The sequence below is a fragment of the Erinaceus europaeus genome, chromosome 13, assembly GCF_950295315.1.
Source record: "Erinaceus europaeus chromosome 13, mEriEur2.1, whole genome shotgun sequence".
Taxonomy (NCBI): domain Eukaryota; kingdom Metazoa; phylum Chordata; class Mammalia; order Eulipotyphla; family Erinaceidae; genus Erinaceus; species Erinaceus europaeus.
In genome coordinates, this window is record NC_080174.1 from 60,457,365 (window position 1) to 60,472,845 (window position 15,481).

The 15,481-nt window shown below is 41.3% G+C and overlaps 2 protein-coding genes across 4 annotated transcripts in view; one reads left to right on the plus strand and one right to left on the minus strand.

The window, feature by feature from the left end:
- TMEM69 (transmembrane protein 69) overlaps positions 1–15,481 on the minus strand; it is a 132,225-nt gene that overhangs the window by 26,989 nt on the left and 89,755 nt on the right. The window lies entirely within an intron of this gene.
- The window catches only part of GPBP1L1 (GC-rich promoter binding protein 1 like 1), a 42,500-nt gene that overhangs the window by 16,877 nt on the left and 10,142 nt on the right, over positions 1–15,481 (plus strand). For all 3 annotated transcript variants that reach the window (XM_060205981.1, XM_060205980.1, XM_007538461.3), the window contains exons 3-7: positions 1,437–1,551; positions 5,376–5,502; positions 7,633–7,919; positions 9,825–9,897; positions 12,729–12,922. In XM_060205981.1, the coding sequence (XP_060061964.1) occupies positions 1,492–1,551; positions 5,376–5,502; positions 7,633–7,919; positions 9,825–9,897; positions 12,729–12,922 (741 nt within the window). In that variant the 5' untranslated portion in view covers positions 1,437–1,491. The remainder of the gene's footprint in view (positions 1–1,436; positions 1,552–5,375; positions 5,503–7,632; positions 7,920–9,824; positions 9,898–12,728; positions 12,923–15,481) is intronic.

The following is a 15,481-nucleotide window of genomic DNA, read 5'->3' on the forward strand; positions in this document are numbered from 1 at the left end:
TTTGTTTTGTTTTTAAGACAGCTTCACCTCTTCTGATGCTTCCCCTGTATTAGTGGTACCATTTCATATTCCCAAACTTGAAACCAGCTCCTGGTGGCATGGTAATATGTGCCCTCTACTGGCTAAAGCTAGCCTCTGGCTACAAAGATTAATTTTTATGAGCAAGGAAGAATGGGGGCCAGGCAGAGTTGCATTAGGTAAATCTCACGTGTTACCATGGTCAGGGACACAGGTTCAAGCCCCTAGTCCTCTTGGGGCTGCAGACAGGTTGGGGGCTTCATATGCAGTGAAGCAGTATTGCAGGTATCTTCCCTGTTTTTGTTTGTTTTTACTAGAGCCCTGCTTATCTCTGGCTTATGGTGGTGCAGGGGATTGAACCTGGAACTTTGGGGCCTCTGACACAAGAGTCTCCACATAACCATTATGCTGTCTACCCTCTGCCCTCCCAGTCTTCTCTATCTTTCCCTTCCTTCTCAGTTTTTTTTTTTTTAGATTTTATTTATTTATTAATGAAAAAGATAGGAGAAAGACATCACTCTGGCACATGTGCTGTCGGGGATGAAACTCAGGACCTCATGCTTGAGAGTCCAAAGCTTTATCACTGCGCCACCTCCCAGATCGACACTTCTCAGTTTTTTATTTTGTTTTGTTTTATAGATTAGAGACACCTGCAGACTGCTTCAGTGATCATGAAACTTCTCCTCTATAGCCAGGGAGTGAGAGCTTACACATGGTAATATGTGCACAACCCCCTGTAGACACTTTACACATTAATACCATATATTAATATATACTATATATTAATTTACTTATTATATATAATTAATAATATAATAACTAATCAATAATATAATTAATATATTATAATTAATAATTAATATACTATATATTAATATATGGAGAGAGAGAACTTGAGAGGAGGAGATAGGGAGAAAGACACCTCTAGGCCATATATATATATATATATTTTTTTTCTTTTTTTGTTGGCCTCCAGGGTTATTGTTCAGGCTCAGTGTCTGCACCATGAATCCACTGCTCCTGGAGGCCATCCCCCCCCCCTTTGTTGCCCTTGTTGTGGTTATTATTGTTGCCGTTGATGTTGTTCGTTGTAGGATAGGACAGAGAAATGGAGAGAGGAGGGGAAGACAGAGGGAGAGAGAAAGATAGACACCTGCAGACCTGCCCGTGAAGCAACACCCCTGCAGATGGGGAGCCAGGGGCTCGACCCGGGATCCTTAAGGCGGGTCTCGAGCTTTGCACTACGTGCGCTTAACCCGCTGCGCTACTGCCCGACCCCATATATATTTCATTTTTATTTAGTAGGATGGAATAAGAGAGATCATTTGGACTGCTCATGTCTGCATATTATGGTACTAGGGATTAAACAGTTAATAGGCTTTTGCAAACATAAGTGAATTGAGATTTCTCACTTTTAGATCCTAGCCATGAGGTTGGATGCCTCACCTTGCTGAAAAGACACACTGGACCTAAATGGCGCAACATGACTTTGTTCCTGCTTGGCTAAATTTCTCAACACCACAGTCTGCTAAGGTACTGTTCCCTTACTTTCTATACTGTAGCAGATAAACTAGACATTCTCTGTTGCCTGAGGATTTGAATATGTTTCCATAGATTTAACTGCCTTCTTTTTTTATTTTGCATACAGGGTTATTTCTGGGGCTTGGTGCCTACACTATGAAGTTGCTGCTCCTAGTGGCCATTTTTCTCATTTTTTAAAATTGAACAGGACAGAGAGAAATTGAGAGACTAGGGGAGATAGAAATAAACACCTGCAGATGAGCTTCACCACTTGTGAAGCCACCCCCGTGAAGGTGGGGAATCAAACCCTCTGGACCTTGTGTTTTATACTATGTGTGTTTAACCCAGTGCAGTATCATTCTGCCCCTACTACCTTTCTTCTAAGAGGATATAGTCAAAATAGTTTGTACCCTGCTGTTTGTTTTTTGTCTGTTTTTTTCCCATCACATGCTAAGTTCTCACTAGGTGGCATGCTCAAGACTGAGAGGGGATAGCATATTTATGCAAATTATCTTTTTTGCCTGAGGCTCTGATGTCTCAGGTTCACCATCATAATCCAGAGCTAAACAGTGCTCTTGTTTAAAAAAAATGGTAGGAGGGCCTAGAGGGTTGAAGTGTTAATGTGGAAAACTGAGCAATGTTCCACATGTACAAACTACTGTATTTTACTGTTGACAGTAAACCCCTTCCCCCCCAAAAAAAAAAAGCCTTTATTTTGGCTACAGCACACTGCTGAACTAAAACATACCTTCTTTTCTAGCCTTTTGTTGAGAACAAAAGGGTAGCAGTAAAAGATTGTTGATTTGAAGGGAGATAGAACTTGGGAATGGATGCACGTTTATTTATAATAGTAGATGTAGAGGAAGAAAAAAGAGAGAGGCTTTCTGCTATATAAGTTAATTCTTTGAAACAGAACAATCAATTCAAATAGATTAACCCATTTCCTATTTTCTGTCAAATAACTCCTGGCTTACAGTCCTAACATAACCCTGAAAGTTGGTAAGTTTTCCACAAAAGTTCTTGCTTTTATTACTTTTTTTTTTTTTTTTTTTTTTTACCAGAGCAGCACTGGTTAGTTCTGGCTTATGGTGCAGGGGCATTCAACCTGGGACTTGGGAGCCTCAGAATCTCTTTGCATAAACATGTTACCTACTCCCGCCCCTTTTATTACATAAACATTTAAAAAACTGAAAAGATACAGATTTTATTACATACCTTTCTGTTAAATTAGGACTAGAGACAGAGGTTTTATTTAGAAATAACTCCATAAACAGTGTTTAAGATTTAATGAGAAAGAGGTGGGGAGTGAGAAAAAAAACAGAGTGTCACTGGCATATCAGATGCTGGGCTCAAATCCAGGACCTCTGACCTGAGAGTCCAAGACCCTGTCCAGTATGCCACCTCTTAGCTTACTTCAGGAAAAGTTTTTTGTTTTCACATTGAAAAGTATGATTTGCTTCAGCTTCAAAGAGTGGTTTTATGTCAAATTAAATGAGTGATGGCTGAGAGCTGCATTTTCCCCCCCTCTAATTGGGAAATAGATTAAAGTAGCCCTAGTTATAGCACACAGAACTGCCTAAAATATTAGTAAAGGAAACTTTGTGGAAACTAGTAAACTTGAAAATGCTCTCCAATTTGCCAACTAATAGAAGAGGTATAAAGTTGATATGTAGTCTGACCAAAGTAAAAAAAGGCCTACCCTCCCTAGTTTTTTATTTATTAGCTAGAAAGAAAAGACAATGGACTGCCCCCCTCAATGAGTATTTGATAAAAACCATTCTCTGGCCTATGAAGGTAATATTTAAACCATTCCTACCTCCAATTCTAGAGCAATTTTAAAAAAATATTTTATTTATACAAATGACAGGTTTTTGAGAGAGAGAAAGCGAGAAAGAGCTCCACTCAGTACATAACAGTGCTAAGATTGAACTGGTAGTCTCAGGTATACAAGTACAACACTCTGTCAGTTGAGCTGTTTCTCCAGCTACATTTCTAGAGTATTTAATAAGCAGTAAATTGGTCTAGAATTTTAAAACATCCTACTTATTATTATTTTCCCTTTTGTTGCCCTTGTTTATCGTCATTGTTGTTATTGCTGTCATTGTTGTTGGCTAGGACAGAGAAATGGAGGGGAAGATAAAGGGGGAGAGAAAGACACCTGCGGACCTGTTTCACCACTTGTGAAGCGACCCCCCCTGCAGGTGGGGAGCTGAGGGGCTCAAACCGGGACCCTTATGCTGGTCCTTGAGCTTCGCACCATATGCATTAAACCCACCGCACCACTGCCTGGCTCCCCTTACTTTGTTTTCTGTGTGTGTGTGTGTATGTATCTGAATATGTCATCCCAGTTGAGTTCCAGTGGTGACATTTTTTTTTTTTTTTTGCCTCCAGAGGCATTGCTGGGGCTCAGTGCTAGCACTACTAATCCATTGCTCCTGGCGGCCATTTTTTCCATTTTATTGGACAGGACAGAGAGAAATTGAGAGGGGACACCTGCCCCCCCCACCCTACCCCACCCCCGCAGGTAGGGAGCTGGAGGTTTGAACTGGGATTCTTGTGCAGATACTTGTGCTTTGTACTAAGTGTGCTTAGCTCAGTGCTCTATCGCCAGACCCCCACAAAAAGCAGGGACAGGCAATGGCACACCTGTTTGAGCACACAAGAACCAGGGTTCAAGGCCCTTGTCCCCACCTGTACTGAGGAAGTTTCATGAGTAGTGAAGCCATGCTCCCTCTTCATCTCCCCTACCTCGCTTCCCAGTTTCTCTGTCCTATCTAATAAAATAGGTATTTTAAAAAACGGGTTTTTGTTGTTTTTTCCTCCAGGGTTATTGCTGGGGTAAAAAAATGTTTTTAATGCAATAATAGGAAATTAAGAGCCTTGCATACATCATACCACCTCTTCAGCCTTTTTGGGAGAGAGAAAGATAGCTGGAAGTGGGGGCTGGACTTGAACCTAGCTTAGCAGCACACTATCCTAGTGAGCTGCTTTGCTGGCCCACCCAGTCCATTTTTTTTAAATTATATATTTTTAAGGTGATAGCAACAAACAGCCTAAAAAGAGGAAGATACACCAACACTATATTACAACGTCAGTGGTGGCTTCTCAGACACTGTCTTTGTTGTTCCCAGTAGTGCCAGATTTGAAACTGAAGACCTTAAGCACAGTACATACTACTTACTGACCTACCTCCTAGCGAGCATTTTACAAATATTGGCAGTTTTTGTTTTTCTGTCTCTTAGAAACACTTGAAGTAGCTGTCTTTTTTTTCCCCTTCAGGGATAAAGAAAAGGAGTTTATAATTGAATATGTTACCTAATACTTCTCAGAGGTTTGTCAGTATATTCATTATTTATTTATATCTATTTATTTTACCAGAGCACTACCTAGCTCTGGCTTATGGTGGTACAGGGATTGAACCTGGGACTTTGGAGCCTCAGGCTCCAAACCATTATGCTATCTTCCTCACCTAGTACCCTTTTCTTTCTTTCTTTCATATATATATATATATATATATATATATATATATATATATATATATATATATTTAGTCAGAGACAGATAAATTGAGAGGGGAGGGGCACATGGGGAGAGAGACAGATACCTGCAGCCCTGCTTCATCACTTACAAAGCTTACTCCTTTCGAGTGGTGACCAGAGTCTTGAACCTGAGTCTGCGTGCACTGTAATCTACACTTAACGAGGTGTGCCACTGCCTGGCCCTGCCAATCTCTTTAAGTGGGAAATTATGCTACCATTATTTTTTCTAAAAACGTTTGTACAACCTAAAATTATAGAGAAGTTGATACCCATTTTTCTGTTTTACTATTGTCTTAGTCATCTGCAACCACCTTTGAAAAACAAGGAGAACAACTATCTAGAGATGGCAGATTTGGAGTAAGTCGACGTCGACATAATTCCACTGATGGCTTTTTTAACAATGGACCTCTACGAACTACAGGAGGTAAGCTGTGCCCACCTTCAATGACTACATATATGTATGTGTGTGTGTGGGGGGGTCCTTGCGTGCTGTAATGTGTGCACTTAACCAGGTGCGCCACTGCCTTTCTAATTTATTTTCCCTTTTGTTGCCCTTGTTTTATTGTTGTAGTTATTATTGTTGTTGTTATTGATGTCATCGTTGTTAGATAGGACAGAGAGAAATGGTGAGAGGAGGGGAAGACAGAGGAGGGAGAGAAAGATAGACACCTAATCCAGACCTGCTTCACCGCCTGTGAAGTGACTCCCCTGCAGGTGCGGAGCAGGGGGCTCGAACCGGGATCTTTAAGCCGACCCTGCGCTTTGTGCCACGTGTGCTTAACCCTCTGTGCTACCACCCGACTCCCAGTAATGATTTTTTTTTTAAATGTTTAAATATTAACTTTTTATTTATTTTACAGAGATTGAGATATTGGAGGCAAGGGGGCAATAGAGAGGGAGAGAGACAGAGAGACACCTGCAGCCCTGCTTCACCACCCGTGAAGTTTTCCCCCTGCGGATGGGGACCAGGGGCTTGAACCCAGGTCCATAAAAACAATTCTCAGCTCTACCAGTAGTCATTATTCAGAATACATTTTTAAAAATATTTTCTGTTTACTTACTTAATTTTTATTGAATAGAGACAGAGAAATTGAGAGGAGAAGGAGAGAGACAGAGACACCTGCAGCCCTGCTTCACCACTTGTGAAGCTTTCCTCCTGCAGGTGGGGACCAGGGACTTAACCAGCTTCACCACCACCTGGTCCGTAAAGTACACTGGTTTTACTTCTTTTTCTTTGTCCAACAACCCAGCGTGTTGCTGGAGAATTAAACTGGGTATTGGCACATGCATGATACCACTGACCCATCTTTCCCAGCCCAATTTTTATTCTATAATTTAGAGATATGGAGAAAAAGACACCGAAACACCACTTTACTGTTTTTGTTTTTGTCTTTGCTGACCCTGGTTTGAGCTGGGGATCTAACTCAGGAACTCATATAAAACTATGAGTTTTAGGAGGAAAGAAATGACAACTGGAAAGATAGCTCAGCAGTTAAACTCCAGATTTAAATGTGAGGTTCCCAGTTTAATTCCCACTACTACATATGTCAGAGTGGTGTGTTGGATCTCTCTATCATTTTCTCCCATTAAAATAAACCTTTAAGTGGGCTGAGTGGTAGCACACTGGGTTAAGTGCACATAGTATGAAGTGCAGGACCCACACAAGGATTCCAGTTCTAGCTCCTGGCTCTGCACCTGTAGGGGGATCGTTTCACAAGTGGTGAAACAGGTCTGCAGGTGTGTATCTTTCTCCCTCTGTAGCTCCCCCTCCTCTCTCAATTTCTGTCCTGTCCAATTGAGCAAACAAAACAAAAAATAGCTTCCAGAAGCAGTGGATTCGTAGTGCAGGCACTGAACCCCAGCGTGTGTGTGTGTGTGTGTGTGTGTGTGTGTGTGTGTGTGTGTGTGTGTGTGTGTATTTAATGCTTTGTTTAAAGGGTTTCCTCACTTGAGATAGTTCTCATGTTAGGGCACATGCCTTGCCCAAGTTTGAGCCCTAGCATCAACAGGAAGTACCACAACACCAGGGAAAGGTATTCCTCCCATGATGTTTATCACTCTTTATTTGTGAGTTAACAAAAAAAGAAGAGAGAAGGAAGGAAAGGAAGTTTGCATGCGGAGTCAGGCAGTAGCACAGCGTGTTAAATGCACGTGGCGCAAAGCACAAGGACCTGTGTAAGGATTCTGATTCAAGCCCCCAGCTCTCCACCTGCAGGCGAGTCGCTTCACAAGTGGTGAAGCAGGTCTGCAGGTGTCTCTTTCTCTTCCCCTCCTCTCTCCATTTCTCTCTGTCCTATCCAACACAATGACATCAATAACAACAACAATAAAACAAGGGCAACAAAAGGGAATAAATAGGTATTCTTTTAATTTTATTTTTTTTTAAAGGGAAGTTTGCTTGCAGTAAGTCCACAACACTGCAAAAGGGGGGGAAAAAAAAGCACTTTAAAGGCTTTCTGTAGTACCATACACCAGATCAGGAAGCATCTGACCCATATGTTTCTGAATTTCTAGGATGCAAAAGTTGATGGGTTACTTTTCCTTATTGTTCTAGATTCCTGGCACCAACCTTCCTTGTTCCGCCATGAATCTGTGGACTCTGGAGTCTGTAAGGGAGCATATGCTGGAATTGCAGGGAACCTATCTGGTTGGCATGGCTCTTCCCGAGGTCATGATAGCATGAACCAACGTAGTGGGGGTGGCATAGGGAACCATCGCCACTGGAATGGCAGCTTTCACTCCCGGAAAGGTTGTGCCTTTCAGGAAAAGGCACCAGCAGACATTAAGGAGGAAAAGAAAGAAGACAAGATGGAGAAATTGCAGTTTGAAGAGGAAGACTTTGTAAGTAATGATAGTTTAAATGTATAATTGAAACCTAACATAGTCTTAGGTATGACATGTTGGCAATGGAAACATTTTAAATATTACTAAATGTGGAGTTAGGTTTTTGTTTTCCTTGCAAGTGATAATATGTGCACTTAACTGCATGTGCCACCAGCCAGCCCACAATAAAGCTGTTTAAAAGAGGGGGGGTTGGGCACACCGAGTTAAGTGCACATAATATGAAGCACAAAGATGCCATTTTGAGCTCCCAGCTCTCCACCTGCAGGGGGGTCACTTCACAAGTAGTGAAGCAGGTCTGCAGGTGTCTATCTGTCTTCCTCTCCCCTCTCAATTTCCTGTCCTATCCAAAATATTGAAAAAAATGGCCACAAAAGCAGTGGATTTGTAGTGCTGGCACTGAGCCCCAGCAATAACCCTAGAGGCAAAAAAAAAAAAAAAAAAATTGGATAAGGCATTGGACTCTCAAGCATGAAATTCTAGATTCAATCCCTGGCAGCCCATGTACCAAAATGAGATCTGGTTCTCTCTCCTCCTATTCCTCTCATTAATAAATTATATATATGCAGTAGGAATTATAGTCATTAACTTCTCAATAATCTACTTCCTTCTAGAAACCCAGGAAGCAGGGGGAAAAAAATCCTAAATAAACAACTGTTTATTTAGGATTTTTTTTCCCTGCTTCCAGGGTTATTGCTGGGGCTCAGTGCTTGCACTACAAATCCACTGCTCCTGGAGGCCATTTTTCCCATTTTGTTGCCCTTGTTGTTGCCATTGCTGCTGCTGTTGGATAGGACAGAGAGGGGGAAAGAAAGACAGACACCTGCAGGCCTACTTCACCTCTCCTGCAGGTGGGGAGGTGGGGGTTAGAACCAGGATCTTTACGCCGGTCCTTGCACTTCATGCCATGTGTGCTTAACCCGGTGTGATATTGCTTGGCCCCCTATTTCACTATGCTACCTTATAGGTAAATGAGGTTTTCTTTTTCTTTTTATTTATTCCTTTTTGTTGCCCTTGTTTTTTATTGTTATAGTTATTATTGTTCTTGTCGTTGTTGGATAGGACAGAGAGAAATGGAGAGAGAGAAGAGAAGGGAAGACGGGGAGAGAAAGACAGACACCTGCAGACCTGCTTCACTGCCTGTGAAGCGACTCCCCTGCAGGTGGGGAGCCAGGGGCTCGAACTGGGATCCTTATGTCGGTCCTTGTGCTTTGCACCACATGCACTTAACCCGCTGTGCTACCACCCGACTCCCAAGGTTTTCTTTCTTTTGTTCTTCCTTTTTTTTTTTTTTTTTAAATTTCTTTATTGGCAGATTAATGGTTTATAGTCAACAGTAACATAAAATAGTTTGTACGTGTATAGTATTTCTCAGTTTTCCACATTACTATTCAACCCCCACTAGGTCCTCTTCTGCCATCATGCTCCAGGTATTTTTGTTTGTTTTACCACAGGACTGCTTAGCTCTGGGTTTATGGTGATTCAGGAGATCAAACCTGGGACTTTGGAACTTCATACATAAAAATCCTTTTGCCTAACTATTGTGTTACCTTTCCTGCCCTGTTCAACCCTTATTAAAGGAAAGAAGTAGCTTAGGAGGTGGCACAGTGGAAAAAGCACTGGTCCTAAGTCTGATCCCCAGCATGTCATGCGCCAGAGTGAACTTCTGGTTCTCTCTCCCTCTCATTAATAAACAAATCTTTTCTAAAAATAAAAATACAAAGCCTAAGATAAAAGATTTATTTTGCACTTCAACATCTTATGTTATTTTTTAGTACAATATTAAATATGTGCTGCTGATAAATTATATGATAGATTCCATAGTGGTGGCTACTTTGCAAAAAGTGCCAAAATACTTATTAGTTTTCTGTATCAACCATTGATAACTTTTTTTTTCCTTCCTAGCCTTCTTTGAATCCAGAAGCTGGCAAACAGAATCAGCCATGCAGACCTATTGGGACCCCTTCTGGAGTGTGGGGTAGGTAGATTTTGCTATTTTAAAGGCGTATTTTAAATTTTTTCGTAGCAGAGAAAGTAGCAAGAATCCTTTTAAGTTTTTTGTTGTTGTGGAGTCGGGCGGTAGCGCAGTGGGTTAAGCGCATATGGTGTGAAACACAAGGACCAGCTTAAGGATCCCAGTTCGAGCCCCTGGCTCCCCAACTGCAGGGGAGTCACTTCACAAGCAGTGAAACAGGTCTACAGGTGTCTATCTTTCTCTTTCCCTGTCTCTCTTCCCCTCCTCTCTCCATTTCTCTCTGTACTATCTAACAACAGCAACATCAATAACAACAATAATAACTACAACAACAATTAAAAAACAAGGGCAACAAAAGGGAAAATAAATATCAAAAAAAATTTTTGTTGTTGTTCCTTTATCTTTTGTCATTTCAGCCACTTGTAAATGGTGACACCTTAGCTCTTACTACACCTACACTCCCTCCCCCATTGAACTGTATTGAAGTGATGTCAGGATACAGACATCTGAGTGTTGATAAATGCCCTATTTTGGAAGTATAATTTATTTAAATAAGGGGAGAGTAACACCAAGCTTGAAAGGTACTCCTTTCAGAGCCAGGTAGTGCACAGATAGTAAAGTGCACAAGTTATTATATGCAAGTAAACAGGTTCAGGCCCCTGGTCCCCACCTGTAATGAGGAGGCCTTAGGAGCAATACTTCAAGTATCTTTCCTTTTCTTTGGAGCTCTTGTTCTATTTCTCTGTTTCATGCTTTATCAAATAAATAAAAAAAATATTTAGTGGCCAATTGGTGAAATCCCAGTCCTCAACTGTAGGGTAGAACTTACTGAGTGGTGGACTTATGCTGCAGCTTTGTCTGTTTCTCCCTCTTCATCCCTTTCTTCACTTTGTTTCTCTGTGTCTCTATCAAAAAGGGGTGGGGGGTAGTGGTGAGAATGATCCTAGGATTCCTGGATTCCTCATGTAAACCCCAAGACCCAGTGATAACCAATGTAATAGCAATTTAATTACTGTTGTTAATTTAAAATAATTAATTTTTACGTGTTAAAGTTCCTCTTAAGTTTCGTTATACATGTATAAGTAATGTATTCTAAGTTTCCTTGCAGGTTACTAAATACTCATTAAACCATATCCTGTGGATTTGGTTTGATTTTTCTTTTTTGTTTTTTTCCGAGAGGGAAAGGGATGATAGGAGGAGGGGAGACAGTGAGCTGTAGCACTTCTTCACCACTTCCAAAGTTTTCCCCCTGCAGGTGGGGAGCAGGGGCTTGAACCTGGGTCATTGCTCACTGTTGTTAAAATTTTCGGAGGCTCTTGCTGGCTGGGATAGCTTCACAGCGGGTAACAGTGACGCAGAGACAACGGCTGGGCAGGGAAGCTGTATTTCTTTATTCAGGAACAACGATTCACAAACTAAGACAAACTAATCACCAAACAGAACTCTGTTGTCTCTTTGCGGCGGCGCAAGCACTCTCTCTCTTACTCTGGAACTCAGGAACTCTCCAACTCTGGCACTCTGGAACTCTCGTACTTGAGAGCCCTCTGAAACTCTGGCACACTGGAACTCTCTCTTACTCTGTAACCCTGAAACTCTCGAACTCAGGAACCCTCTCTCGGGGTTCCTTGGGGCGGGGCCAAACAGGCCGGCGAAATTAACAGGACTCATCCAATTCTCTTGGCGGGGGAGGGCTAGAACAAACCAATGTAAAGCATATGACAGCTTACTATAACATGTTTACTCAACCAGGTGTGCCACTACCCTTTTGGTATTTTTTTTTCTCCATTTTGACAATTAAATGATACTTACTGTATAAGAGAAGGGGGGAAAATTTAAAAAGTTTATATGTGTATGTTGAGAATAACTAACCTTATAACCATTTTAAAAAACGGGAGTTGGGCAGTAGCGCAACAGGTTAAGCGCATGTGGCGCAAATCACAAGGACCAGATTAAGGATCCCAGTTTGAACCACCGGCTCCCCATCTGCAGAGGAGTCGCTTCACAAGCAGTGAAGCAGGTCTGCAAGTGTCTGTCTTTCTCTCCCCTTCTCTGTCTTCCCTTCTCTCCATTTCTCTCTGTCCTATCCAGCAACGACAACATCAATAATAGCTACAACAATTAAAAAAAAGGGCAACAAAAGGGAATAAATATATTTAAAAAAATTTAAAAACCCAGTATATTTATTTCATTCCAAATATATTGGGGGTGCTGCAGTATTACTTCATTCTTTGTGAAACTTTCACCCTGCAGGTAGGGAGCAGGGGCTTGAGTTTGAGTCCTTGCTAATGACAACATGCACTTGACTGGGTGAGCCACCACCTATCCCACGAACCAGTGTATTTCAAACCATGACTTATTTATGTGCCTTTGAAATTTTTGATATTTATGAATTTGACTTTCCCATCCTACTTTAGAAATATTCTGTAGGCATCCTGCTGTCGAAATATTCTTGGAGGTGTCCACAGCAGGTAAAGCATTAGACTCCCAAGCATAAGGTCCAGGGTTTTATCCCCGGCATCACATGTGCCAGGTGCTCTAATACATTCTTTTTCTTTCTCCCTGTCTTTAATTAAAGTAAGTATATCTTCATCAAAGCAAGAGAGGAGGAGTAAATGTTAGTGTAGTGTAAATGACTCAACCAGTAGAGAGCATGGGACTTTGGTGTCTGAGGTACCTGGCAACATATGTGCTGACTGTTCTCTGTCTCACTCTTCCCCTCTCAACTTTTCTCTGTCCAATAAAAAAATATTTTTTAAAGGAAGTAAAGCCTTCATAAAAATTATGCTTTGTGTTAATAGGCTTAACATTCATCTCTCTATGGTTGTATTTCACAGAAAACCCACCTAGTGCCAAGCAACCCTCCAAGATGCTAGTCATCAAAAAAGTTTCCAAAGAAGATCCTGCTGCTGCCTTCTCTGCTGCATTCACCTCATCAGGATCTCACCATGCAAATGGGAACAAGTCATCAACCATGGTTCCAAGTGTCTATAAGAACCTGGTTCCTAAGCCTGCACCACCTCCTTCCAAGGTATAATTTAGAGTCAGTGTAATAGACTTGTACAGTAGGGATTTGACATGAAGTCAGATATGTATATCTAATAATTTAGTTAGCCTCACATAAAACTTTGTTCTGGTCTGCTTTTTGTTTATCTGTTTTGTTTGTTAAAAATTATTTATTTGTTTTGTTTATTAAAAATTATTAATTGGAGGGAACCCAAACAATCTAGTGTATGCGATACCAAGAATCAAACTCCTGACTTCATGCTTGACAGTCTAACACTTTATCCACTGGGCCACCTCCTAGGCTGCTATTTTCTGTAATAGCGTTAGTATCCATCTGATCATTCAACTGGATATCTTGACTTCTGTCCTCTTCCTCCTTACTTATTCTTCTCTACCAATTACAAAAACTCTATGTAAGTTATTAACTCTGACTTCCCATGCCTTTCTCATCTCAAATTTATAGTATATCCTGTTTTCATCTTTCACAGAACTGCCAGAATGATTATCCTGAGCTAGCTAATCTAATCAGTTTCTTCTTTTGTCCCCACTTTAGTACCCTCAATTTCTCAAAAACAGCAGGAGTTGGTAAACTTTTAGTAGAGGAAAAGATAAACATTTCAGATTTTGTGTTCATATATGACATATGGTCTTCATTATATATTCATTTTTTAGAAATTGAGGTGTGTTTGACATGTAATTTTATATTCATTCCAGGTGTGCAGCATGATTTGATATCTGTATATTATTAAATAATCATATTTTCCTTGTGATGGGAAATTTTAAGATCTATTTTTTGTTGCAACTGGGAAATAGTTCATTGGTAAAGTATTGCATTTAAACTGTGATATCCCAAGTTTGATCCCCGGTTCCAGCTATACTAGAGTGATTCTCTGATTCCTTGTCCCTATTAAATAAATCTTTAAAAATAAATAAATATGGGTGGAGGATAGCATAATAGTTATGCAAACAGACTCTCATGCCTGAGGCTCCAAAGTCCCAGATTCAAGCTCCCTAACACCATAAGCCAGAGCTGAACAGTGCTCTGGTAATGAAAATAAATAAATATATAAAAGATAAATTGGACCCAGGAGGTGGCACCATGAGCAAGCAGGGCACTGAATTTCAAAATGTGAAGTTAAAAGGATTATTTTTCCTCAGCCAAAACAACCCACTTAAATAGTGCGCTGCCTTGCCATGTGGGTAAACCTAGGTTTGATCCTGGACCCCAATGCATTGAAGGACGACACAAAACCTGAGTATTGTACAGGTGGTGGCACAGCTGGTTAAGTGCCCTGTAAAATGCTCAGGGACCTGAGTTCAAACCCCTGGTACCTACCTGCAGGAGGAAAGCTTCAGAAACTCTTAGGGTAAGGGTGAAATAGAGAGAGAGGGGGACACCTGCAGCCCTGCTTCACCATTTGTAAAACTTCTCCCTGGAAGGTGGAGACCAGGGGCTCAAATCCAGTACCTTGTGTTTGGTAATATGTGCATTTAACTGGGTATGCCACCACCTCATCTCCATTTATTTATTTATTTACTTACTTACTTATTCCTTTTTGTTGCCCTTTTTGTTTTATTGTTAGTTATTATTGTTGTTATTAATGTCATTGTTGTTGGATAAGACAGAGAAATGGAAAGAGGAGGGGAAGACAAAGATGGGGAGAGAAAGACACCTGTACACCTGCTTTACCGCTTGTGAAGCAACTCCCCTGCAGGTGGGGAGCCGGGGGCTCGAACTGGGATCCTTACTCCAGTCCTTGCACTTTGCGCCATGTGAGCTTAACCCGCTGCGCTACCGCCGGACTCCCCATCTCCAGATATTTATAAGTGCAACATCTGCTATCTGCTGTCTTCGTTTGGACTAGGGCCAATGACAGAATAGGCCACGTCTGTACTAAACCAAGATTGATCATCCATTTACATTGCCCACCCCAAGTTAGAACTAGCCTTCTGCCATCAAAATCCCCAGAAAACAATATTTTTCTGGGGTGGATGGGTGTGTGTGTGTGTGTGTGTGTGTGTGTGTGTGTGTGTGTGTGTGTGTGTGTGTATTAAGGCTATGCGGAATATATAATAGGTTAGCAAATACACCCTATAATAAAACGTTAGCATTTCAGGGCTGGAGAGATAGCATAATTGTCATACAAAAAGTTTCAAGCCCAAGGCACCAAAGGTCCAACATTTACTCTCCACCACCGCCATAAACCAGAGCTTTGATTAAAAAAGAAACATGCTAGGAGCAAGTAAGTTTGGAAGTGCCCTGTTATACCTGCCTTTAAGTATAGTTAAGCACTCTTAAGAAGTAGCACATGAGGGAGTTGGGTGGTAGCTCACTGCGTTAAGTGCAGGTGGCGAAGTGCAAGGACCAGTTTAAGGATCCTGGTTTGAGGCGCCCCCCCCCCCCACTCCCCACCTGCAAGGGAGTCACTTTACAAGCAGTTAAGCAAATCTACAGGTGTCTTTCTCTCCCCCCTCTCTGTCTTCCCCTCCTGTCTGTCCTTTCCAACAACAACATCAATGACAACAACAATAATAACTATAACAATAAAACAACAAGGGCAACAAAAGGGAATAAATAAACATT